General features: G+C 48.2%; 1 protein-coding gene across 2 annotated transcripts in view; it reads right to left on the minus strand.

The window, feature by feature from the left end:
* DVL1 (dishevelled segment polarity protein 1) overlaps positions 1–25,323 on the minus strand; it is a 173,976-nt gene that overhangs the window by 40,680 nt on the left and 107,973 nt on the right. For both annotated transcript variants that reach the window (XM_065421252.1, XM_065421251.1), the window contains exon 4: positions 23,183–23,295. In XM_065421252.1, coding sequence (XP_065277324.1) covers positions 23,183–23,295 — 113 coding nt within the window. The remainder of the gene's footprint in view (positions 1–23,182; positions 23,296–25,323) is intronic.

Raw genomic sequence — 25,323 nt, forward strand, 5'->3', positions numbered from 1 at the left:
TTTGTACGTGGGCTCGCGTTTTATCTCAAGCTACACACCCTGGCGTTACCACCAGGTGCTCCAGCCCAGCCGTAAAGAGGAGGAACTGCTTCCATTCAGAAAATTAAGGGCCAAATCATCAGATGAATTTCCTCAGCTCCCAAAGACTCCAACTAGAGTTGCAGTGGCTCAGCTCCTTTCAAGCTTTGGCTCTATGCTTATTTCCGGGAGATTTTCATATTCCACGACTGCCTTCTTCGCTGACTGGGTCACTAGGACACAGAGACAGCTACATCTCTTACCCCAGGGATGACAGGACATTTAAAGAGAGCTCTCAGCTTTGTCACAAATCTCTCCAACTCCCTGTTTCTTTGTTTGCTTTTCTTTTTTAAATTATCCCTCAGAAGCAGAGCAAAGGAAATTGGGAAGAGGAGTGGAATATGGAGGTGATATTTCAACAGAGAAAAATAATGTACATTCTTGGTATTATCATTATTAATAGTAGTATGATAGCACCTAAAGACTCCTATATGGTACTGTACATGCCATATGTGCTAGATTTAAACAGATCTAACACAACTCTAAGAACTGGGATCTTATATCCTCAAACTATTTTTTTCCTCCATTTACAGTACGTAACATTGTCTAGGTCTCTTACCACCCAACACAGTGACTCTTCTAGGACATGCAACTTACTGATTTCCATTTGTGCAGCTCACTTCTTCTAATAAAATTAAAAGATTTAAGAAAATACCTATCCCGCTCCCCCCTCCCCACACCTCTGCCTTATTTTTCTATTCATATTACAATGGTTACATCAAAAGATATATTTCCTAATACCAACATTTTAAAAAATGTACAAAGCTTTTTACCTAAACGATATGTGTTGTTGAAAACTTCCCCGTTTTTTAAACTATAACATTTTAGCACCTCATATAGCAAAAGAGCTTTGGAAATATACTTTCATTTTTGACAAAATCATGGCCTTTGATCAGAAATACTATTTAAATAATCTTTCCCATGGGGTTTTACCAGAGCAGAGGTCAATAATCCTTAACTAGACAGTATTGTTCTGCAAAGACATCACAACTGAGTTGTTGGGTTTTTTTTGTTTTTGTTTTTTTTAACTATAAAGGATTGTTAGGATTAATGTTTTTCAAAGTTTGTACACCAAAGCAAGAGGGTGGAGAGCGAGAGATCTCTCTCTCTCTCACATACACACCTCTCTCTCTAAAACCCATCCTACATATTCACCCACCTCCTGAATTTGTCCTCCAACAGCATATACCAAAAGCTACTCACTTTAAAGCTCCCTCCAGCAATATGCTCAGTAAGCTGCTATATATACTTACTTTAAAGCACAACTTCTGCTGACTAGACTGGGCAGAACAAACTTCAGCCTGGGCTTCCTAAGAAATCCTTTTTAAAAAGCACACACACAACCAAACCTCAACGTGCCTAAGGACACCTGAGACAGCGGATCAGTGAGACACTACAGTCAGCCGTCACTCTGCCTTCACTGTAGGCACAGCTGCATCACGGAGAGCCAAACCAATGAGGGGGAAGCTATGCAAATGTTCCGGTGATGTACTCTCTTCCTAGGGCCTCTGGCACACACATTGTGGCCCTGATGAATAGTCCTTCAGCGCTGAGTCCCCAAAGGGCAGTGCTGGGAAGACAGGTAGACTTCTCTCCAGCAAGCAGCTGACATATGCTGGCCAACAAAGAGGTCTCTAGTGAGAAGGCACATGCTCCTGATCAAAGCGACAGGCCATGTGCTGCTTTGACAAGAGGAAAGAAACACCTTGTTTCTGCTTTCAATGGCATAAGCTCAGCACAAAGCACGGCAGCCTAACACGCTCGCAAACACTCTCCTCCACTACCTCTGTACCCCCCACCATTGCGTCTGCGAAGGAAGCTAGAGATAATTCCGCCCATTATCCCTCAGGCTTGTTGAGCCAGAATAAAAGGTGGCAGCAAATGGCATCAGCTCAACAAAGAGGCCGCCGGGATTCAGTTTGCGATGTCTTGTGTTAACTTGGCTGAAATCAGACAAGTATGAAATGGAAAAACCAACAGAATTTCTTCGGGGTGCAGGGGGTGGGGAGGGAAGCAGAGGCTCCACAACCATTCCTAAAATAACAGCCAGGATAAGCGGTACTTAGTTCAGGAGGAATCTCAGTGCTGCTAAGGGAAACACCCCCACGGCCAGTCACATATGGTCTCTCTTGACTCACATGCTTAGTTGTATAGCATGATGTTCCCCCTACATAAAGAACACAAGTACCGTTCAGCCTTGGTGGCTTTCCTTGTAGATTAAGGAAAACGGCCAAAAAAAGAAAGAATAAAGTCTCTCTGCAAGATCCTCCACTGCCCTGAATTCCCGTCCTGCCCCATCTCCTCGTGGAGAAGTCAGGCATATGGAAACTCAGGCAGACTTCTTACCTATCAAGGTGAAGCACACAGGGAAACAGAATCCTGGCTGCATGCATCACCTACACTATTCAGGACTAACAAACTGTCCCCAAAGTTATACTTTGCACATGGATTCTTCCAAGGCACTCAAGTACCATGGCAACAAATGTCCTACACAAGCCCAAGGGGATGGATTAGTTAGATGGGTAATATATATTATCTGATCTGACTTTAACCATCACAGAGAGAGGTGAGGGTGGCTGCTCGTTATGCGGCTCTGGGGGCACAACTCCTGGAAGGCTGCACTGAGATCTGGGCACCGCATTGCCAGAAAGACATTGATGTGACAAAGGCAGGTCAGAGAGGAGCAAAGAGTCCGGGCACTGGAGCGGCTGACTTATGAGGGAAGATGAAAAGAGCTAACTCGGTATGCTGCAGCCTGTGGCTAACAGCCAATACCTATCGCCAGGGCTGAGCCTTTCCTCTGTGCCACGCCCAAGTAGCCAGACTTGGCCCAGAGCAAGGGGCAAGGAGTGGAGGAATCCTCCATCCCAGGCCGTGGAGAGGCAGTGGTGCCACTTGGTGGCCCCCAGCACGCCTGCTCCTTTGATAGGAACTGCCAGAGTGGATCAGACCCACTGTCCATCTAGTCCAGCGTCCTGTCTCTGACAGCAGCTAGTACCAGATGCTGCGGAGGCAGGTGTCAGAACGCCGCAGTAGCAGATGTGGGATAACCTGCCCCCTACATTAGCCCTTATCCTCCTCTCTAATAGCTAAAGATTGGCTTAAACCCTGAAGCACGAGCTTTACCATCCCTTCCGAAAAGTTTGTGAGCACTGACTATAGCAACGCCAGCTATTCCTGTTCTCCACATCCGTGTCCCAGCATTTTTTAAAACTTGCTAAGTCCTTGGCCTCAGTGGCTACCCGTGGCAAATTCAGTCCATGTCCATTCAACAATACTTAGTTTTGGGTTACTTCTTGACCTTGGCTGAGTTTGAACTGGAGACCCGGAAGCCAAAGCCCCCCCACCCACACACTACCAGCCTCCAGAGCCCATTCCCTCCCTTGTCACACTTTAGAGGGCTCCCTCAAGAAGCGGCCTGAAAGAGAAGAGCTGCCAAGACTCTCCAGTAGGAGGCAGCAGACCCTGTAAATGTTTGGGCTCCGGTTCTGTAGAATCACACAGCACTACTCAGCTGCTGCATCTGAAGGTGCTAAAAGTCTGCCTTAAGCTTCCCACCCCAAAATGCAAACACAAGTATGGTCTCTCCTACCTCTGGCCTTTCATTCCTAACTAAAAACCACCTCCTCTTGGGGAGCTGTTTAATTAATAGCTACAACCAAGTCTTGCGGGCCTGCGGACATTACAGAGGGAGCAATTGGCAGAAGGGGTGGCTCCGTGGGCAAAAAGCTACGTCTATCATCGGGTTAGTGCAACTTTGCAATTGCCATCTGCTCAAACATTCCTACTGCAAGAAACAAGGAACCAAGGCGTTAAAATTTTTTCTAAATGGTAATTGGTGTCTGTTTAGAACGGAGCATGGAAGTGGAGTCAGGGGTGATTATCTGAGCAATGCTGCGAGAAAGCAAATTAAAAAGTTATTAATCTAATCAATTGCTCACTTGCAGGCGGCCTGCCATTCATTTCCCCAAAAAGCAGAGGCTCCAGCTTCTTTAATCAACTGCTGATGAGCTGTGCTGAAAACAAGAATCGAGCAGAGAAGGTGCAAAGACATGCAGAGGCCACCTTCCCTCCGGGCTCCCTCCATGTGAAGAGGCATCAAGAGGAAGGTGGGGCGTGAATGAAATCCTCTTGAGCTCAACTGATCCAGAAAGGCTCTTTCACCGGCCCCTTTGGCTGATGCACGTGGCTAAGCTACAAGCTAGCAACGCTGAGCTCTGGAAACCTGAGACCCTGAGATAAAGATACATTAGGGGCCAGATTCTCAGCTCACCTCCTTGACTTCAATGGAGCTCTGTCAACGTACAGCACCTGACGATCTGCCCCATGTACAATGATTGAGTCCCTTCTTATTAATTTGCTCAGTGGAACATGTAGGCTCCCAAATCGGCTGCTGGCCTTTTAAAGCTCCATAATCAAAAATAATAATGGACCCATTTAAAATGATTCCACAGACTTTGGGGGCCCAATTTGTCCTAGTACAATGCAACAACCGCACCCCCAAACCTACAGGTGATCTCACCCGCCCACACATTTCACGCACAAGGCAGAGCTGGCACTCCCAAAAGATCATGGCACTGCGCACCCAGCCAGACCGGCGAGTGCCAGCTAGTGCTAAAGAATTAAATACTACCTAGCTCTTGTATAGTGACTTTCACGAGTAGGTCTCAAGGGTATCCAAGTCCAATAGGGAAAACATGGAGATCCACCAGTTACGAATGGGGGTAGGCACCCAATCTTAGGCTCCTTTGAAAAGACCAATCAGAGCCGACAGAGGCCAGAGCATAAAGATTCAGTACTGTACTCGTTACTGCATTGCCTAAATAGCAACTATTAAAACATTTAACAAGCGCACCAACATAGCAGACACATTTACTAATATCGACTGTGGTGGAACCAACCGGGGCATTCCTCAGCGGGTTATTCTGGTTTATTGTCAGTACAGCTTCTTCCCCACTTTGCTATCATGGGGGGAGGGATAGCTCAGTGGTTTGAGCATTGGCCTGCTAAACCCAGGGTTGTGAGTTCAGTCCTTGAGGGGGCCACTTAGGGATCTGGGGCAAAATCAGTACTTGGTCCTGCTAGTGAAGGCAGGTTGCTGGACTCGATGACCTTTCAGGGTCCCTTCCAGCTCTATGAGATATTTTTTTTAAAACTGCAAGTGAAGTAAGATGGGGAGTGTAAAAATGCTGTGAATCCAGGTAAATGGGATTGAACCATTGGCTTCACTGGGGGGTGGGTGGCAGGGGAGGAGGAAAAGGAAAGCAGAGCAGTGAGGCAGGCCTGGCTCATTTTGAGGGGCGAGAGGGGAGGTGATCAAGAGGAGTAACTCATCGGCGAGGTTCTAAGGGTTCGAAGCCTGTTCCATTTGGGGTTGGGGGGTCGAAATGGTTCCGCTAATCAGCTCCGCAGCCCTTCAGAGTCAGAATTCACTTCGTTAAAAAGCAGATTATGATGTTAACGGGCTGCTGTGTCTCAAACCAACGGCAGCCTCTTGATCCAGGAGTGCTGGATAGCTAAGCGGTGTGCTTGTTCCCAGACCAGTGTCCGTTTGAAAAAAAAATAATTACGAAGGAAAAAAAGCCAAGTCCGTCAGCCAGGACTAAAGACGGCCCCCCTGCTTAGCCCCACCTGTAAGTCTCCAGAGAAAGGTTAGGTTAGAGGTATTTTATCAAAGACAAACTCAATGGAAAGTAAATTACACAAGAGGGGAAACATGAAAGGCCTGTTCTGTCCTTGCAGGGCATGCTTGCTTCCCCTCCTCGGGTGAGCAGAGTGTGCAAAGCTAAATAGCTAAGAGAGGCTACTGGCTTGGATCTTCTAGGCAATTGTCCTCTTCAGATTCCCTTTTGAACTCCCACCCTGGAAACGGAAACATGCAGAGGCCAGATCTCAGCTGGGACAAAATGCCGCAGCTCCAGGCACGTCAGGGAGCGGTATTGGTTTGCACCAGCTGAGACTCCAGCCCCTGGCTTTTAAAGTCCTCAAGCTGGGTCAGCATTGTTAAGTGCCAGGTGTGTTTATGATGCTATGTAGACAAAATAATTACAAGGATGAACCTGTCTGGATAAGTTAAGAACCTCTGATTGCCACCCCCTTCCCAAACCTACACCCAAACCCACGCCAGTAAGGAACCCCTTTTGAGCTCTGTAACCGTTCGGTACATTTTTTTCCCTTGGGGTTTGTCATTTTTGCAGCAGCCAGCGCACAAACTGGGCTTTGGCTGGGGCTGGAACCGGAACTGTTGAACGGCCACTCCAGAGAGAGGCTTCCAGCCTGAGTTTGCAGATCAGAGAGGTGCTGATCGTTCAGGTAAGCATCCACACTCTGGGTAACTCCATCGAAACCAAGAACGCCAAGCTTGTCGTTTGTCCATCACTGGTTTACTACAGAAAATGCTTCCTGCTGCCATTTATCAGTCACTCCCAGCCTCCGCTCCCTCCGATTTGATGTGTGCTAGTTTTGGCAAAACGATAATACACGTTTCATCTTCAGGCTTTTACCTGGGGGCCTGATTCTCATTTACATCAAGTCCCCTTTGAAGCTGCTCTATGCTATCAAAGCGGCGTAAAGTGGGGGCAGGTATAATATGCTCCCACGCTAAGCAGGGGTGAAAGTAAGTTAAAGGACTTACCGGTATGTCAGAGTCCTGAGCAGGGGCGGGGCCTCAATCGGAAGAGGCATGGCCTCAACCGCAAGAGGCGGGACCTTTAAATCAAGATTTAAAGGACCCGGGGCTCTGGCCACTGCTACCACAGCGGAGCTCCAGGCCCTTTAAATCACTGACAGAGCCCTGTCGCCGCTACCCAGGGCTCCAGCAGCAGGGCTCGGGAGGCGATTTAAAGGGCCCTGGGCTCCAACTGCTGCAGGGAGCCCCGGGCCCTTTAAATCGCCAGCCTGGGGAAGCCGGTCTGGTCCGGCATGGCGTACCGGACAGTACCGGCTTACTTTCACCTCTGACGCTAAGGCACCGTTACACTGCCAGGGTGGAATAAATGGACCTTAGGTCTTCTCTACCCAGGAGGTTCTTCAGTATCCCCTAAGGTGTGAATGTAAATAGCTATAGTTACACCAGTATCTCTCATGCACATGCATGTCCACAATGCATTTTTTCTGGTTTCGCTATGTTCCCTGGGAAGGGGTTTAAGCTAAACCAAAAAAAAAAAAAAACCCACCACTCTCCAGTGTCCGCATGGGGTTTATACTGGTATAACGCTGCCTGTATCACTGGGACAATTTTCCCAGGTAGACAAACCCTAAGTGTAAACGAGAATCACTCCCCTTTATCTCAGCCATTCCCAGCCACAAACACATCCTGCCGTTTCTGTCTCCTTTGTACCCCCAGTACCCATCTGGGAATTCAATGCCTAACCCACTAATGGCCAGGGACTTTCTACCCTCCTTGACCCCGGGCTCCTATTGCTTCGTTAGAGGAAGCAGAATCCGTTGAGACAATCAGACAAGAACCTTTCAATCTGTCATGACGATTAGGAGAAGACATCGCTTGGCTTTCATCAACAGCTGAGAAGGTCTCACCCTCAGGGACAAAAGCACTTCAAAGTGTGGAATCAAACAAGCCTTGAAAGGGGGCAGCAGAGCAGAGGCATCTGCACCAGGAAGTTATAAAGGGTTCTCCATTAGCCTCGTGTAGAACAGCAGGGAGGCCAGGCCGGGCAGAAATCGCAACTAACCCTAAACCTCAGATAGGAGATGACCGAGCGCCACAGCTCTAGCTATCCGGGGGTCTTCCATCAATTATAGACAGACGCTGAAATCCATTCCAACACATAGCACCTCCCCTCCAGCGGCTGGGTCCAGGCCTGTGAGCACAGGACACAGTTGTTACTGGGCAGGTAAGGGGAGAAGAGGGAGTATTAGCATCTCATGGCCACGTTGTGCTCCCTGCTTGTCTGTGTGTTGTATGCACCTGCCATCTCTTCTCTTGTGCTTTGACTGGGAGCTCTTCAGGGCAGGGACGGGCGCTGTTCTGCGTTTGCACAGCACCTAACACGATGGGGATGTGGCTGCCGCGCTACAGACAAATAAAACAAACTCTGACGACGATGATGAAATCACGGGCTCCCTCCTTCCCTCACACATCAAACAGACTCACAGACAAGCATGCAGCCCAGCCGGGGGAGTAGCCCATGCAAGACTTTATGCCCCTTTACACCTAAGGCAACTCATGACAGCTGTGAACAGACCCAAGCGGCAGCAAGCTGCCTCCATGTTAAAAATGGAGCAAACCTGAAAACAAACCTACTGTAGCTCGGCAACCCTAAGTCCTTGGACATGTGTGTGACTGATCCTGGAGCATTACTGCCACCAGTGTCAATAGAGTGAGTGTTTGGTTTGGCAAGGGAACGTAATCACTTACCCCTAATGGCTTTTCCTTCAAACAGGAGTAGCCAATACATCTATTTGTCAAAGGAAATGTACCGAGAAACACAATCGCTCATGAGCTGTTGCTTCCCCGTGCTGAATTAGTCTTAACTTGCCCTGGAAAATGAGTTGGATGCAGGATAATGTAACTTTCCTTCCCAATGTTACAGCACAAGATTCGTTTCCAATCTGACTTCTGTACCTTAATAAATTTGCCTTCATGGTTCAATATTTACATACATCGCCTTCCAGCTGCAAATCGTAGAGCACTCTGTAAACGTCAATTACATCTCATACAATATCCCAGGTCAAATGTCATTATCCCCCTTTTACAGATGGATAAACTGAAGCTCAGAGAAATGAAGGGACATGCCCAAGGTCACAGAGAAAGTCAGCAGCAGAACTAGAAGAAGCCAGGAATCCCAACCCCAAGCCCTCTGCTTTTAGTGCTAGGCAATATTTCTCAGCAGAGAAATGCTACAGCCACAAATACGTTCTCTGGGTCTGATTTTCAGAGATCTGAGCATCTGTAGCTCCAAGTGAAATCAACACCTGCAGGTTCCCAGCATCTCTGGGGGGAAAAAAATCAGACCATCAAATGCTATTATATGCAGGGGCGGCTCTAGCTTTTTTGTTGCCCCAAGCACGGCAGGCAGGCTGCCTTCGGTCCCGCGGCTTCAGTGTACCCGCCGCCGAATTGCCGCCGAATCCGCAGGACCGGCAGACCTCCCGCAGGCAAGCCGCCGAAGGCTGCCTGACTGCCACCCTCGCAGGGACCGGCAGGGCGCCCCCCTCGGCTTGCCACCCCAGGCACATGCTTGGTGCGCTGGTGCCTGGAGCCACCACTGATTATATGTATCTAAATGTGTAAAACTAGCTGATAGATGGTATTTACAAATGAAGACTTTCCCGGTGCCCCTTTTTCCTAATATAACTGTTTCAGTACAGTCCTTAGTACATCAGAGCGCTTGGGACACTGTTGGTCCTATCGAAGCAAATAGCATTTGAAATAACTACACAAATATTTCCCACATGTACCTATTTGATCTGGATTCTAATTACCCATGGACCAGGCCCAATTTTTGCATGGCGAGCTCTTGAAGAATAAACGAAGACAGAGATGGTTGGGCGAAGCCCTTTTTTTAAAGAAAACTACAGTTGTTTAAGTTTCTATTACAACTGGCCTGAACAAAGGGCACTGGGAATAGAGTTACACTGTTCTCCCCAAGGCTTAAGAATACACATACTGTAGCTGCGACTGGAAATTCAGAACAATCGCTCTTCCCAAACGTTCACAGGGCCTTGAGTGTAAATGCCCAAAGCAGAGGTCATTGACCCAGCATTTTTCATCTGTCCACACAATGGTTCGTTTCACCGCAATGCAAACTCGGCATTGAAACAATAGCGCCGACACTTGCCGTTTTTTGACAAGTCTACGGACGTCAGCAGCTATAAAACATTCTGAACGCCCATGAAAACTTGTCCCTTAATTACCTCCCTAATTAGACGTTCCACGGTCCCCTTTCTCGCTCCTCCTCGGGAAATGGATGTGGGACCTTTGTCCTAGTCAGCAAGGGGTCCCGAGAACATGTGCCAAGCAGACCTCCCACGCTTCTAATTAAGAGCCTGGCTCCCCTCTCATTTAATGGGACTTGGTCAACTTTTCCTAGTATCAAGTACTTTTGTTGCTTTAAGGGGATGGGAGGCAGGAAACAAGGAGAGTCAGGGTTCTCCCCTAGTGACAGCTTCAGCCCATTCAGCCTGTGATTTTATTTGCAGCCAAATCCAGAGAGAAATTTGCTACTAATTATAGCGAAAGGTGATCAGGAGAAAGACATTTCCTAACTCATACAAAGCCTCAGTTTGATACAAAGGGGCTCTTGGTTCCCCCACACCAATTATTTCTGTGTCTTTAGCACCCCTTCCCTCCCCCCCCCATTTTTTGGGGGGGAGGGGAGGAAATCACATTCAAAAGATAACTTTGCCCAGGTCTGCTTTACAAAGCACATCTTTGTCTGCAGGTTGGCTTTATTGTCTCTCACTCAAGAGACAGACGACATCTACATCAGCACAAATGCGCTCTTCTCTTGTGCTTGGTGGGTACCTCTCTGGTTTGGGAGCACAACAATCTAAGAATCGTGCAATTCCTCTGAGGAGGGCACGCTGCTGTTTGCTTGTCCTCTTTGTTTTCCAGCCATTTTATTAGACACACGGGGGATTGGTAGACAGATTAGCGTGTGCATCACCTTATTCGACATCTGAGGATGTATGTCGCTCACTAACGGGAATTATTCTTTTCAAAATTACTTAACTGAGATTGCACGTTGGGAGGAAGATAAATTGGAAGGTTGGAGACCCCAGAAATTAATGATCTTGTTTCTATGCATCATGCTAGTGCGTGAGTAAGCACCTAAATTCCTGACCCAAAGCCCACTGAAGTCAACATAAAGCTTCCCCAATTGACTTCACTGGGCACCTAAACACAACCCAGGCAGCATCCGGTGCTGGGTGCTCTCTTAGGCCCTGATTCAGCAAAGCACTTAACATGCTTAAGGCCTATTGATGTTATTTGGCTTTAAGCACTTGCTTAATGTTAAGCGTGCGCTTAAGTGCTTTGCTGAATGGGTCAACAAGCACATTCCACAATGTTCCTTGACCCCACGGAGGCCTGGTCAGCCAGGCTGGGAGCGGGCCCGGCTGATGAGAGCTGAGTGAAGAACAGATTTTTTCAGTTCAGTGGCCAAACTAAAAAAAACTGAAAAATTCAGTTTGGCACCAAACCAGGAGGGGTGGGTTTTCTGGTTCTCTCGATGAATTAAAGGAAATGAAAAACTTTTGTTCAGGTCAAACAAAACATTCTGAATGTCAACATTTCCCAAACAACGTCTGCTAATCGGTCAGTTCAAATGGACATTTCATTTCAAAACTTGTCAAAACGGTTCCTTTGGACATTTTGTTTGGAAATGACATTTCCAGGGTTTTTCCCCCGTTTTTTTCCCCAACCAAAACTATTTGCTGAATTTGACCCACATTCACAAAGACGTTCAGAGCCCTGCGGAATGCATTTTTCGGTGAAATTTCTATTCACTGAAAAAACATCTGGCCCAGCTCTACTGCTGACATCCTTTGTTCAAACAAACTGCAATGGAAATTCATCTGCCGCACCAGTCAGGCCTGCGGGAACAGCTAGGAGACTGCTCCTTCCACACGTCGCACCTCTTTAAATGCACATCACTTTCCCCAATTTAAAAATGAACCCTTTGAAAATTAAGCTGATTCCCTGGGAGAAATCACTTTCCCCAGCACCGCGATTTCTTTGATAACTGATGAAGGATTTGTTTTTTAATCAGAATAGATACAGGCACAATGACGTCTGGTGCCATTTATTTTTTCTATGCTATCAAATAGCAACAAAATTTATGAGAGGCGTGAGCGTAGCAGAAGGGAGTGGAACATCCTCACATGTATCATTACCAGAGTCACTCCCTGACTCAGTAAATCACAAACTCCTCTCTGCTACTAACCTCTATCATCTTTGGTAATCTCCTGCACAATGAATATATCAGGTGGTAACCAAATTCTCTTCTAACTCTCAATTTATGCAAAGCAAGGCTTAACATTTTTCTTGAGAACTCTATGCTTGTGCAGGAGACAATCTTGTTTTGGTAGCACGTTTTTCACACAGGCACCCGCCCGCTGCTCTGTATCTCTGCTACAGAAGGGTGGTTAAAGAAATGCACCTGGCACTTGAAGCAAACGGTGGGAAGGTGAGTGACGGCCCTTAGACACGGGAATGAACTTCCCCAGGGACTCACACCAGCACCCGTGAAAGTTCTGTCCTAGACCTGAGCTATATCCTGAGAGCTCCCTTGTGCCAGAGGAGCAAAACGGCCAACCATGGCTTTCATCACGGCGCTTTAGGCTCTTTTAAATACCCTGGCCCAGGCCATGGACTTGAAATTCTGTGGGAAGCCAGTGTAGAAAACAGAGGACAAGTCTGATGTGTTCTAAGTAGCCCATGTCACTGAGGAGACACGCTGCAGCGTTCTGCACTAGTTGGCGTTTCCTAGGGACTGAAGGCTTCATGCCCATCTATATTGCAGCAGATGCATATTTGATACGTCCTGCATAATAAGAAGCTTTTTCTCCACATCACACACATCTTGTTCACATTCTGATCTGCTAAAAGGTCATGATTATTTTATTCATTCAATTTCATGCCTCAGCCAGCCCCATATCCCCACACAGTTTGGAAAAGAAGATAGCAGTAAGCTATGGTGGGAAAAGCTACAATTAATGCAGATAAATATATTATTTAAATTAAGAGTGTATGAAAAGTTTGTTTCCCTTCCAACTGGAGTTTGGCTCTGTTAAGGAATGCAGAATGTGGCCCTTAGATGGGAGAGGGGGAGTAGGGCCATACACTGTGGGGATGTCTGTGGTCAGGCTGCTACCAGCACATACTGGTTAAAATGCTGTCCAAAAATACATGAAAATAGCTACTCAACAAAACAAAAACATTCACAGAAAATTTTCATCACTGCTAGAAACATTTCCAGTTTAACAACAAAAGTTTGCTTTCACTTTCTGAACAAAAACACACACACACACCAACATTTTTACTTTTCAAAAAGCCAAAACATTTTCACAGGAAATTCTGAAGAATAAAAAACGTTTTCAAAAGTTCCCATGAGAAACAACTGATATTTTTTCAATCAGCTTGAATGTTGGGTAGAGTCAAATTGATTAATCCCCAAATGCTTGGATAAGCAGCAACTCCGTGGACAAGAGTGTTTAACTAACACACATACATGTTATAACATCCCAGCTCTGTTAGGGGTTGATCCTGAAGAGAAAGGGTTAAGTGGGTTCTGCTGACTCATTTGAGGTATGGGTCTCCTTATCTCACTTGGATATAAAGCAAAAATTGCTCTCTGGTGAGAGGGGATTTTGGGTGTGGGCTGAGCAGATGAGAGAGAGGAACTCTATAGGCAGCTAAACCTGGGGAGAAAGTTTGAGCTGAACTTTGTTATCATATTGCTAATGAAGCCATAGCCCATAAGTGGGGTGAGTATTTGACTCTACACAGTACACAGAGTGTGAGTTGAAGCAAGTTGGGAAAGGCACCTTCTCATACAGAGTGGGAGAAACTGCAGGTGCTCAGTATAAGTCTATAGTCCTGAATGCTCCCATTCATGTCTATTCTTCACTAGAAAGTAAAGCAAGAAGCCATAAAAACAGTATCATGTCACCAGGCATGTCCCATGGCCTCAGGTGAGGGTATACCATCCACTTAGATAATGGCCGGTGTGTGTCCACGAATGCGTATGAGCAACTCAACAGCAGCACTTGTATTATTAAGAGTAATCCTGAACTAGAGCATGCAGCCCAATACGTACAAGCAATCCTACCATGACAACACACTGTTAATTACCACCACCAAGAGATGTCGTTAATTCACCGTCACTTAAGAGTTTTCAAATCAGGATTGTCTCTCTTTGTGAGGAACGTGCCCTAATTCAACCACAGGTTGTTGGACTCAAAGGAGGAACTGCTGGATGAAATCCTCGGTCCTGTGTTATGCAGGAGGTCAGGTTAGACGATTGTAAGAGTCTCTGCTGGCCCTAAAATCTATTAAACTAATTTTTCCGAGCAGCTCCACAATGATGAACCAGTTTGTGCAAATGGCAGTGGGGATGAAACTGCGAGGAAAGTGATTTCAGCCTCCGAGGGTTTAGAACAAACAACCTGACCAATAATCAGAGAGGCAGCAGTCCTAGCGGATGAGGCATTGGACTAGGACTCAGGAGACCTTGGCTCTGGTCCCTGTTCTTGGGTGAGAACTTTCCCCTCCTTGTCCTTCGTTTCCCCCCCCCCACACACACACACACACCCTGTGTCTGTCTTGGCTATTCCGAGTGCAAGCTCCTCGTCTGTCTCTCACTTCTACGTCCTCATCCAGCGCCTAGCAGAATGGGGATCGTGGCTGGGGCTCTGTGTGCTACTGGCAAACAAATGGTAAATGCCGACTAGAAAATGTCCTTTCAATTCACCCTCTGCATCCTCCACGCAGAAACTCACACCCACGTTCTACTGAACCTGTCAGCTTCTGATCAGCTCATTCCCCTCCCGAATGATTGGTCTGTACAAGACCTTTCTTTATTTGAACATTGCACTGAGCTTCCTACTATCAAAGCCCCTGGCTCAAGAAAGACCGAGAAGATTATTCTGTAACAGCTCCATTGCCATATGGCATGACAAGGCAGCAGAGATCGGCTCAGGATTCTAACCCTTACGGATGGGAAGGAAAGACCATAACACCTGTTATTTACATTGCCCCCCTGGCTGATTTCTGCCATCGTTGCTGTAAGCGAGCATGGAAGCAGAGACACGCAGTGCACATGCGAAAACACACCGACGCGCACCCCTTCAATGACCCAAACGGGGCACTCACAAAACATTATTTCTCTTGCAGTCGGGCCTCAAGGGACCACTTGGAGTCTGGGGCCCCACAGTGCTAGGTGCTGTCCAGAGACAGCGAGAGAGTATCCCCGCTCCGAACAGACAGAGGGTGGGAGGGGGAAATGGAGGCGTAGACAAGGGAAGTGTTTCGCCTGAGGTCACAGAGCAGGGTGGTGGTGGCAGCTCTTGTCTTAGAGTGCAGATCTCCTGAGTTTTAGGCCAGTGCACTAGGCTGCGTCCCCAACATTTATTTTGGCCAAGTTTATGACACTTGAGAACCCTGGACTTCGAAAGGGGATTCTTCATCTTGCTCACTTTTCTGCTCCTGCATGAACCGGGTGTGTATATATGTGTAAATACTCCTACTCCATCCCATCCGCCCCACTAATTTCAATGGAAAGTCAACATAAAGTGACAGCTGCTGCCTAACGTTTTGCTAGGGATCCCTGAGTTACCGTGCTGCACAGTGGTGCTAGGGGAAATTCTGCTGGCGGAGGATCTGCTTATGTCTATTAACTGAATGCAACATAAAACAATTATTGAAGATCCAACAGCACCTATCATTACGCAAGGTATGGTCTTTATATCACGGCCAGATTCCAGCCTGGGTTGTTACACGCTGCCTAGCGGAAATTCCCCTTGCAGGTTCAGCGGCAGGGAAGTCTTCCAACCTTACGTTTTACGCTGCTGTTAATGCACAGTAACGCTCGGTGAAGCAGAGGTGGCTGCATTTCAGCGTTGGGGAAGTGAATCATATTCTTTGAAAATCACTTGGGACTGCTCAGGTTTCATTTCTGGAGAATCGCGGGTTACAGAAAGTGCCTAAGGCGAGTTGCACCTGTCCATTTTGCAGGTGAAAAAGAGCATATTTACCAGTAACTGCTGCTGTCGTTTATCGTTTTGCATCAATATGGGAACTGAATGTTCACACTGAACAGGACCTCCCAGGGACACTAGGAATGCTCCCTTTTTAGATCCTGTATTATAAACTGAAGACCAGGTGCATTACAGTCTCTTTGAAGCACTGCTACCTAGAGTATATTTGCTCTTCAGCAGGATTCAACCTTTCACATGAATACCTAAAGCCAGGGGCACTCTACTAACAGACACACGTTCTCCACTGTGGTTGGCTAGATCAGGCAGAGGAAGGGGAGAACCTCAATGGGTTTGTGGCATTATGAACTTTGCAAAAGAACTTTTGGGGAATTCACAAAAATAAAATCTCATCCATGAACCATTTTTTCTTGTCCTGGAAAATTCCAAGAGCGAATCAAATTTAAAATGACAACCAAAGAGGGGTTGCCTAGCTCATGGGTTCTCAACTCAGGGGTTGCAACCCCCCAGAGAGGGCAGCAAACAGGTGTCAGGGAGTTTTCCCCACCTTGCCCTTTCCTAAATGCTAAATGGGAAGATGTCCCAGCCTGGTCCTGGCTAGATGGCAAGATAGGGTTGGGAGTGGTCTTGGTAGGGAAAAGGTTGGGAACCACTGGCTTAGATAACAGGAACACTACGCTATGTGCTAAAAGCAGAAGAAGGCCCTGAATGCCAGGTTGACAAGAGTGGGTGTCCTCTCCATGGAATACAGTTAGAATTTCCCTCTCCCCACTTTTCTCCATTAGTCACATTCCCTCTGGGTGTTTTCACCTTATTTACCCTCTGCTCCCGTTTCACCCACTATTCCCAGTGGATTTTCTATTGCTTGCCTTCTTGCTTTGTAGTCCCTCCAAAGTGGAACAAAAACCCTCCAACACTTGACCTCACAACCCCACAATGATAAAGCATTAGGCAAAAGGAGTTTGCCGTCCCAGTTGGGCCTTACCCTGATGTGCCAGAGTCTGAGAGACTCCCCTATGTCTCATTAGCACCTTCTCCGGCTATGTATTTGCTTGAAATAAAAAAAATAAAAATAAAAATGTAACAAGCTGTTCAATTCCTCCCCTTCGTGCAGCACTTGGGGACGCCCCTCTCCCTTTGGCAGGGGAAGGAAATTAATCTTTTAGTTTAAACAAAAGGAAGGACTCGGGAACATAATGGGAGGTTGTGGAATCTCCATAATTGGAGATTTTTAAGAGCAGGTTAGACAGACACCTGTCAGGGATGGTCTGGATAATACTTTGTCCTGCCATGAGTGTAGGGGACTGAACTAGATGACCTCTCGATTCTATAAAGGGGCATTTTTTCAGTGTAGCTTGGTGAACTGATGGCACTGTACATGTGCTTAAACGAGCATGGCTTTGCACTGCAGTGTAATTGACACCCCCGGAACAAAGCCAAAAGGCCCACAGAGCGCTAAAGAGGACACTTCCCCCATGCCCTCGTGAATTACCGGAGCTGTAATTTTGGTCTCCTTATAACAAGTCTCTACATGGCCAGATCAAAGACTTCTTATATTGCCTTATTCCCATAGCAGCTAAGGAGGGGCTTGGCCATTATTTCGCAGTGACGAGAGACACACACAGCTCCTGTCCCTGAATTTGGCTGTGAACCCTCGTCCTATTGTCTGTTCCACAGCCGTACGCCCCCCATCCTTTCATTCCAGCAGGCAGAGATGGCCAGAAGGCTCACGGAAAGAATGGCTTTGCTGACATATGAGTTGCGTTGTGAAGGGGCTTCAAAATCAATCTCACTAATCAGAGGAGTGCTGGGTTTTTTTCCCCCCAGTGAGACGAATCATTGCAAATTACATCTGCCTTTTAATCTTATTTAAATGCCAGAGAAGAAGCTGTAATGAGCTGACAAGCCCGGATGGTTGCCTTCAATTAGAAATAAGGCACTGATCTTGTTTGAAGCACATTCCTTCACATCACCAAGTCCTTGCTCATGCAGCCAGTGTGCTACAGGGAGCAGAACAGACCACTGTGCAGAACAGAAAGCCATTTACATAGCTGGAGAAGTGATCTGCCGTTTGGCAATATCGGCAGAACCAAGACAGGTCTGAAAGGAGGAGAGTTTCCATGCATAGGGAAAAGTGTGGGCTAGCTGTCAGAACACAGGGCCAGCAGCCAGGAACTTCTGCATTTCAATAACACACACTCAGTGACGTACACGATTGTCTTAGGCCAGCCAGTGAAGGTTTGATCCTGTTCCCATTGAAGTCCGCCGCAAAACTCACATAGCCTTCAGTGGGGGAGGCTCAGGCCCTCGAATGCCTCACCTCCGAGCCCTCATTAAAACAGGGGTGATCACTCGAATTTACTTGCCTCCTTAGGGTTCCGGGAGGAGTAAGGAGCTAAGGGAGGTAAAGCCCTGTGAAGATGCGTAAACCCCATTTAAGTGCAAAGGGTTATCATAGGAAAACTCAGTGTATGAAGTAAACCCCATTAAGTGCAGCGATGGGCCACAGTTGCAAAATTCAGGTCCCCATGCCATCCAAGGTAGGGAATAGTGGGATGCAAGATACGGCGTAAGGCCCATCCCTCCATTACCAGGAAAGGGTTGAAGATCTAGCCAGATAATCAGAACACCCCCTGTAACATTCGATAAGATGGAAACTCTCATGTGTCGGGGCATAAGCCAACCCCTGACTAATGGGCAGTTTATTCCATAATGGTCTCTTCTAGAATCTCGGGGACCTTCCCCTGAACCAGATGGTGCTAGCCACTGTTGGAGACTAGAAACTGGAGTGGATGGAGCACATCTGATCTGGAGTACAGCTATTCGTTTGTTCCTATGGCACCATTCCAGCAATGGCGACCCACTTCATTCTTGTGGATACAGACTAACACGGCTACTCCTCCGATTCTTACCGGTGTTCATTATAAATTCTGCTCCCTTATTGGAAAAGTAAAGAAGACAGCAGCAGAACTTTCCATTTCTCCATGGGTCCAATCCCACCTATACACCCCCAAAAATCTGGGGTCCCTGATAAAGAGGTAGCCACTCTCAAGAGAAGGAATGCCCAGCAAACTCGGGGCTACTCTGTTTGATCGCAAAAAAGATGGAAATCTCCCACCTGTGACTTTATGTCAAACAACGGTGACCAATCCAAAAACGCCCCCAAAAGGGCTTTGTTTAACTCACTACAAATCACAGGCAAAAAACCGCAGTGTACAAGGACACCTGACAAGATGCATCCCAGCACCTATTAGACAGGTCAGGATCTATGGATCTCCCAGAGAATGGTGGGAAGCGGAGGTTAGCACTTCTCCTAATTAAAAAGGAACTTTCTCTTTGCAAACTTTAATTCTCAAACTAGAAAACAAATGATTGACATGGCAGCAAATGAATGATACTGAAGGGGGGGGAAGAGGCTAAAGGCTGGAACCATGCAGCAAACACAACGGCCTCACACAGTCTCAGAGGGCCAGGGCTATGCAATGGTGAGGAAAATTTAACGCTATTCACATGCGGAGCACCTAGGGATCCATAAACAGAATATGGAACAGGTGCTGCCTCTGTGTACAGATGGGATAATCTGGATGGAGCAAGACCCAATTCCTTGTTCTGCCTTATTCAACCCTGACTCCAAACCTAACGAGAAGCCTCCAAGGAAAGTGATCAGACCGGACAGATGGTGCCTGCCATCCAGGAGGATCCCAAAGCACCTCACAGCCCAGTGCACACAGTCCATAAACACTGAGGCTCAGCTCCACCACCTTGTGGCGGACGCAACACTGCATGGAAGGTCTGTAGAAAAGGAAATCAAGAATCCCATCTGCAGCTGAAGTCACAGCCATCAGCTTCTCAGTGTGATCCTGCCAAGTCTGGCAAACTAAGTAGCGTTGAAACAGGTCAGTACTTGGGTCAGTCAGTTTAGGAAAACCCAGGGTGCTGTAGGAAGCAATTCAGTAGGTAACGCACTTCCCGGCCAGTCAGGAGTGAGTCTTTGTCCCAGCATGGCTCTTGGGGGCGCTATGCTGCTGACGGTGTGATCTTTCAGATAAGCTGAAAGAACCTGAGGTTTTAGCAACCACCAGTGGTTACTAACGGTCCCGTGGCTTTTCACCATGGCATTATTACCCCTTGTTAAATGCTGATGGTATTCTCAGTACTGTACAAACAAGGACCCTTCTGCCCATGGAGCTTACAATGCACAAGAAAGTCAGGCACAGGTCACCAGACTCATCAGGGGTATGTCTACACTGTATCTGGAAACGAGCCTCCCAGCCACCTTTGAGCTGAATTTGCTTTGAGTTTTGAGCGGGACTTGTCTGAACCTGAACCTCCAGGCTTCAAACCCTATATGGACTGAAGCCCACAAACCAAACAATTTGTCCAGAGCCTCCCAAACCTAAGCCACCAGCTTCCTCACAGCTCTTTTCCACTTTCTGACCCAGACATTTAAACAGGCATTGACAAGTCTAGCGAACGTCCCCTCCAGACAGCAGCTGGGAGCCCCGCCAACCTACCTCTGCATGCTGCACAGAGGGGTGTCTATGGGGGAACAGCTCACTACAGATCACAGAGATCAGGGGAAGGGGAAACATCCTCTGAGCTGAGCAGAGAAAAAACATACCCTCTCTCCGCTCCCTCTCCCACTACAGCCTCAGCTGTAATAATACACATCTGCCCATGGGAGCCAAGGCCTAAAACACACGCTCCCCCTACGCTGGGCTAGCGAGTGAGAAAGGGGCATGGATGAATGGAAAGGGCAACAGACATTGAAAACAGACAGGCATGGGCCCCACAGGGTATTTTTAGCTCCTTGGTCAACAGCCCTTAGGGTCTGATCCACCCAGGTGCCAAACAAGCCCTGAAGCTGGCCAGCAGGATTGAACCTTTGCTGGAAAGGACCTGACTGCATCCAACCCCTCCCACCGTAGCAGGTATCTGTGCTGGAACCAAACAGCTGGAGGGAAAGACAGCACCAGGCATTCACATAGTATGTGACGAGCAAGGGAGGGACAGACAGACACAGACAGGGAACTACATTTCAACCTAGCCGATGGGGAAAAAGGGCTAGAGAGCTTTTCATCCAAACGGTGAGAAATCAGCTGCTCTGGTAGAGAGCCAGGTGACACTAGGTGGTTTTGGGCAAGTTTCCCTTTGAGATTTGGGATGTGAACTTCAATCTCAAAGCAACACGTGGGAGGCACAATCCACAGGGGCTGAAGCCGGCCAAATCAGGGACAGGAGCTCCAGGCAGAGAGGTTCTGCTGAGGTTCACACAGCTCTGGCTAAAGCACTAGAGCAGCAGGCCCTGCATCAGATCAGGGCCAGGTGGGACCCAGATCCAGTCAGACCTCAAATGAGGGGCCCGCCAGGTTAGCAGTAGAGAGCAGCAAGCAATGAAGAGAGATTCCAGCGAGTTGTCAAACTCCACATACACCTTCTGTTTCTTTGGAGTGGAGCGTCAAGAAGAGACGCAGAGCAGGCGAGTGGGGGTAAAGGAGGCCAAGAGGTCTGTCTCTTAATACTTCCTTCTTATCGAGTTCAGACTGGCATATTTAATGCAGTCGTTTCTAAAGAGATTGGGAGGGAGGGAGACAATAAACCAGCTTTAAACACACGTCGCCTTTTAACATTCTTCAAGTAACAACCTTTTGACCCAACATTGTTAGAACGTTCCCCCCTTTCCAGTGGTTTCCCAAAGGAATCTGCAGTCAGTACCATGTGAAGACAGCGCTCTGCTCCACCCGCCATTTGCGGGACATTCATTCATTCTCGGAGCCACTGACGAGTTGGGTGGTTAAATAAACAGAAAGACACCTGCTGCTGACACAATATTTATGCCCTTTTGGTCTTGTGTTTGGAGGCACTCGCAGATACTTTGGTAGGTGGGGCTGTGAGTTAAACCTACACAGGCTCAAGAGATGTCAGAGCAAAATATTCCAGAAGCAGGACAGTTTTACGCTTGATGAGCCACAACACTTAAACATGGATATGCCAAACATTGCTTCTCTGGCAAGGAATTAAACAATAAGCTTACTTAGGTGTGTAGAGTAGAGACCACAGGATGGAATTCTACAGTTTACACACTTACCTTGGATGTGCAAGTGTTTCAAAGCCATAATCGGTGGGCATGCATGATATGCACACCCACAGCAATGTAAACCATGGCTTCCTTACTACATATCTCAGGCTTTATCCAAACCCAACTGAAGACAATGGAAAGATCCCCATTGACTTCAATGCGCTTTGGATCAGGCCCTCAGTGTAAAATCTGTGGTCATGTGGGATTTTACAGCTGGCACTTACGGCGCCCATCACGGCCACACAGAACTTCATGCACTGGGGAGTGACTCCTTCACACAATGGGCAGGGCTGTGCATACACAGGTTTACATGTCTTGGGCTGAGTCCAGAGGCAGCACCAGCATCAAGTCTGATGAGATGTGTCAGTTACACCACTCGGGTGTTGGAGGCAGGTAAAGAGTTCGGAGGAAATCTAAGATAGCGCTGAAGGCGGTGTCCCAAGATAAACCAAGAGCTGAGAGTTGCACCAGGCTACCTAAATAGAATATGGTGCATACACACCCATGACCCCAGCGAAACACCAATGGGAGGCTGGGTGCCAATGACAGACCTGGTGTAGTTCGTGCCAGCAGCTTTTTCTGTATATGTATAAATAAAAGTGCTAGAACTGGTTGAAACAGAGGGGGCAAAATGATGAGACAAAAGGGGGTGGGGAATAGGCACATTTTCAACAACAACAGAAATCTGGAAAATTCTGACCAGCTCTAAAATGCCCTTTGTCTCCACTGCAATATAAATAATAAGCAAAAGCAAAGCTGGGACCCGTCTTCTAAACGTTGGAGCCATTTGTGCAAATTCCACAATAGGATTCCCCCCCACCCCCCTTCACTTCACTGGAGGGTGCTCAGGCTAACAGGAAAGTACAGGAGCTCCCGGCTTGGTAACATGCTTCCCTGTCCTTTATCACAGGGGTTCTCAACCTTTTCCTTGCTGAGGCCCCCACCCCATGCGATAAAAACTCCACAGCCCACCTGTTCCATAACAACTGGTTTGCTGCATATAAAAGCCAGGGCTGGCGTTAACGGGGTAGCAAGCTGGGCAATTGCCAGGGGCCCCATGCCACAGGGGGCCCCACAAAGCTAAATTGCTCAGGCATCGACTTTCTGCCCTGGGCCCCAGTGAGCCTAATGCCGGCCCTGCCCGGCGGACCCTCTGAAACCGGCTCACGGCCCCCCAGGGGCCTCAGACCCCTGGTTGAGAACTGCTGCCACCATCTTTTTTAAAGGCACAGGAACCCAGAGCCACCTCTCTCAGTGGGGGGGTTTCGCAACGGGGCTCCAGCTCCATCAGGGCCACAGAAAGAAAAGAACGATGCCGTAGATGGAGAAAAGGGACGTGGGGCTTACCGTCTTCATGGCCTTCCCTGTTCCTCCGCCGGTGTCTCTCTCGCCGGTGGCTAACAACCGACTCCGTTCCTGTTTCGTTGTCCAGTCCATCTCGACTGCTGGCAGCATTCGGGCTGTGAGAGACAAGGGGGCAGAAGACAGTCGGGGGTCACACACCGCCTCACTAAAACAAACCTGTCGACGTGCTTAGTGTCCAGGAAGGGTGCTGGCTTCGCAGCCCCAGAGACTGAATACAGAGGACAGGTACAACACAGAGAGCAGCAGTGCAAGCTTCCCACAGACTGCTCCGTGAGGGCACCCCCGGTGCTGAGCTAGAGGATGAGGGGACAGATTGGTCTCCCTGCCTTGGGAATGCCCAGAAAGCATCATCCTCTCATTGAACAAAGCAGTTTCAGACCCTCTAGTTTAGACTGTGGTCCCAATGGTCTAACAACCTTGATGTTGGGATGAGAGAGGGGATTGTTTCCACGTGAATCTTAGCAGATCCATGACATGCTTTAGAGAGGCCAGCGGGAAGGCAGCTTTGACTGGTTACACATTCACACAGCAGTTGGAGACTCCAGTCCACGTTTCCACAGCGCCCTGCCGGGAGCCTGACCATCAGGGAGGCGGCACAAACACGCCTCTGGCCAGTCTAACTCAGGTGAGAAAACACCGCAGGGACTCTTGAGGAAAGGGTCATTAGTTCTCACGTACACTTCTACCTCTGAACACAACCGCCCTCTCCCAATGCCCCTCAATATTCTCCGCAGATCGAGGATCCAAGAGACATTCACAAGTACGTCTGAGCTACTCCAGTAATGCTGACAGTCCAGCGGTGTGTTTCTCTGGAGAAGTAGCTATCGGGTCATTCTGAAAGGAGTGCTAGACACTCGCTGTCCCTCTCAGGTATCCAGAGGGTAGCCATGAGTCTCACTGCTGCAAAGCAGACACAATCCACCTGCTGCATGCACCCTCCGCTGTCGCTCACCATCCTGAGGGCTCAGTCACACGGTGCATGGGTCCCCAACCTTTACGGCAACACCCCATTTGGAGTTAGCAGCTTGCCAAAGGGCATAAACCACAACTGAGCACAGCCCCCTTTATGGCAGCCTTGCGGCCTAGGAAGACCCCGAGCCCCAGAAGTCATTGCCAAGATACAGAGGAATGGAGGAAGCAGCCTAGAGCATGCTGGGACTCGCAGTCACTCCAGGCTGCAAAGCCACATTAGAGAGGAGGCTGATTGCCTGACAACACCATGTCATCCTCCAATCCTCATGTTACCTCAGGGACTGCTGTTAGAATTCAGTAGTGCAGATTCCCTCCAAACCCTTACAGAGTACTGGCCCCAAGCACTGCATTGATTCATGTTCTATTCCTCGCAGCCGATTTACCCTAGACCCTCCTCCTTCCTCCACCAGCCCATAGCCTGACCTCCCCCACCATGTTCTGCCTTTTCCCCACTGGTTCAGGGCACGAGGGAGAGAGCAGGGGAGTCAGGTTATGTTGGGTGAACAACGTCAAGGGGCAAGAGCGGAAAAGGGGCCAGTTGGGATTTAACCAAGCCAAAGCCCTGCCCATCTCTGGGCAGCTGAAAGCCCTCCGCTTCCATCTTCTGCGACAGTGCCTTCAGGAGCCACCTGTCCACTCCAGCAATTTGCCAGTGCCCAGATTGTCAGTGGAAACGTTGGTATGTAAGTCAGGGAAGAATTCGGCCTCTAAGACTTAAGGCCACAGTATGAATCTAGACAAAACGGAGCAATACTGGCTCCCTACTCCCAGTCTTCAGGGGGCTGCTCCCCAATACAGCTAAGCAAGGTTGCCCATCACCCCTAGTTTAAATAACTAAGCCAAACTGCAGCCTTTGCTAGCCAGTCACTGGGGCTGTAATACAGAGCACTGTGCATATAACCCTGTTTATGAGCAATCGTCTGTTTCAAGACCACTGCTGAGGAAATGCCAAAGTGAAGCTGGTCGGAGCACAGGGGGTGTGCTCCCCCCCGCCCCAAACAGCATTAGCTTGGCTGCATACTTCTCCCTTCAGGCTCAATGTGTTTTATGGCGCTCTGTCATTCTTAAGTTTCATAAACGGCACCGGAGCACTCATGTGGAAGGCAATAAGAAAAGCCTCCCAGAGGCCATAGCTCATTTTAATGGACTGA

The sequence above is a fragment of the Emys orbicularis genome, chromosome 22, assembly GCF_028017835.1.
Source record: "Emys orbicularis isolate rEmyOrb1 chromosome 22, rEmyOrb1.hap1, whole genome shotgun sequence".
Taxonomy (NCBI): Eukaryota; Metazoa; Chordata; order Testudines; family Emydidae; genus Emys; species Emys orbicularis.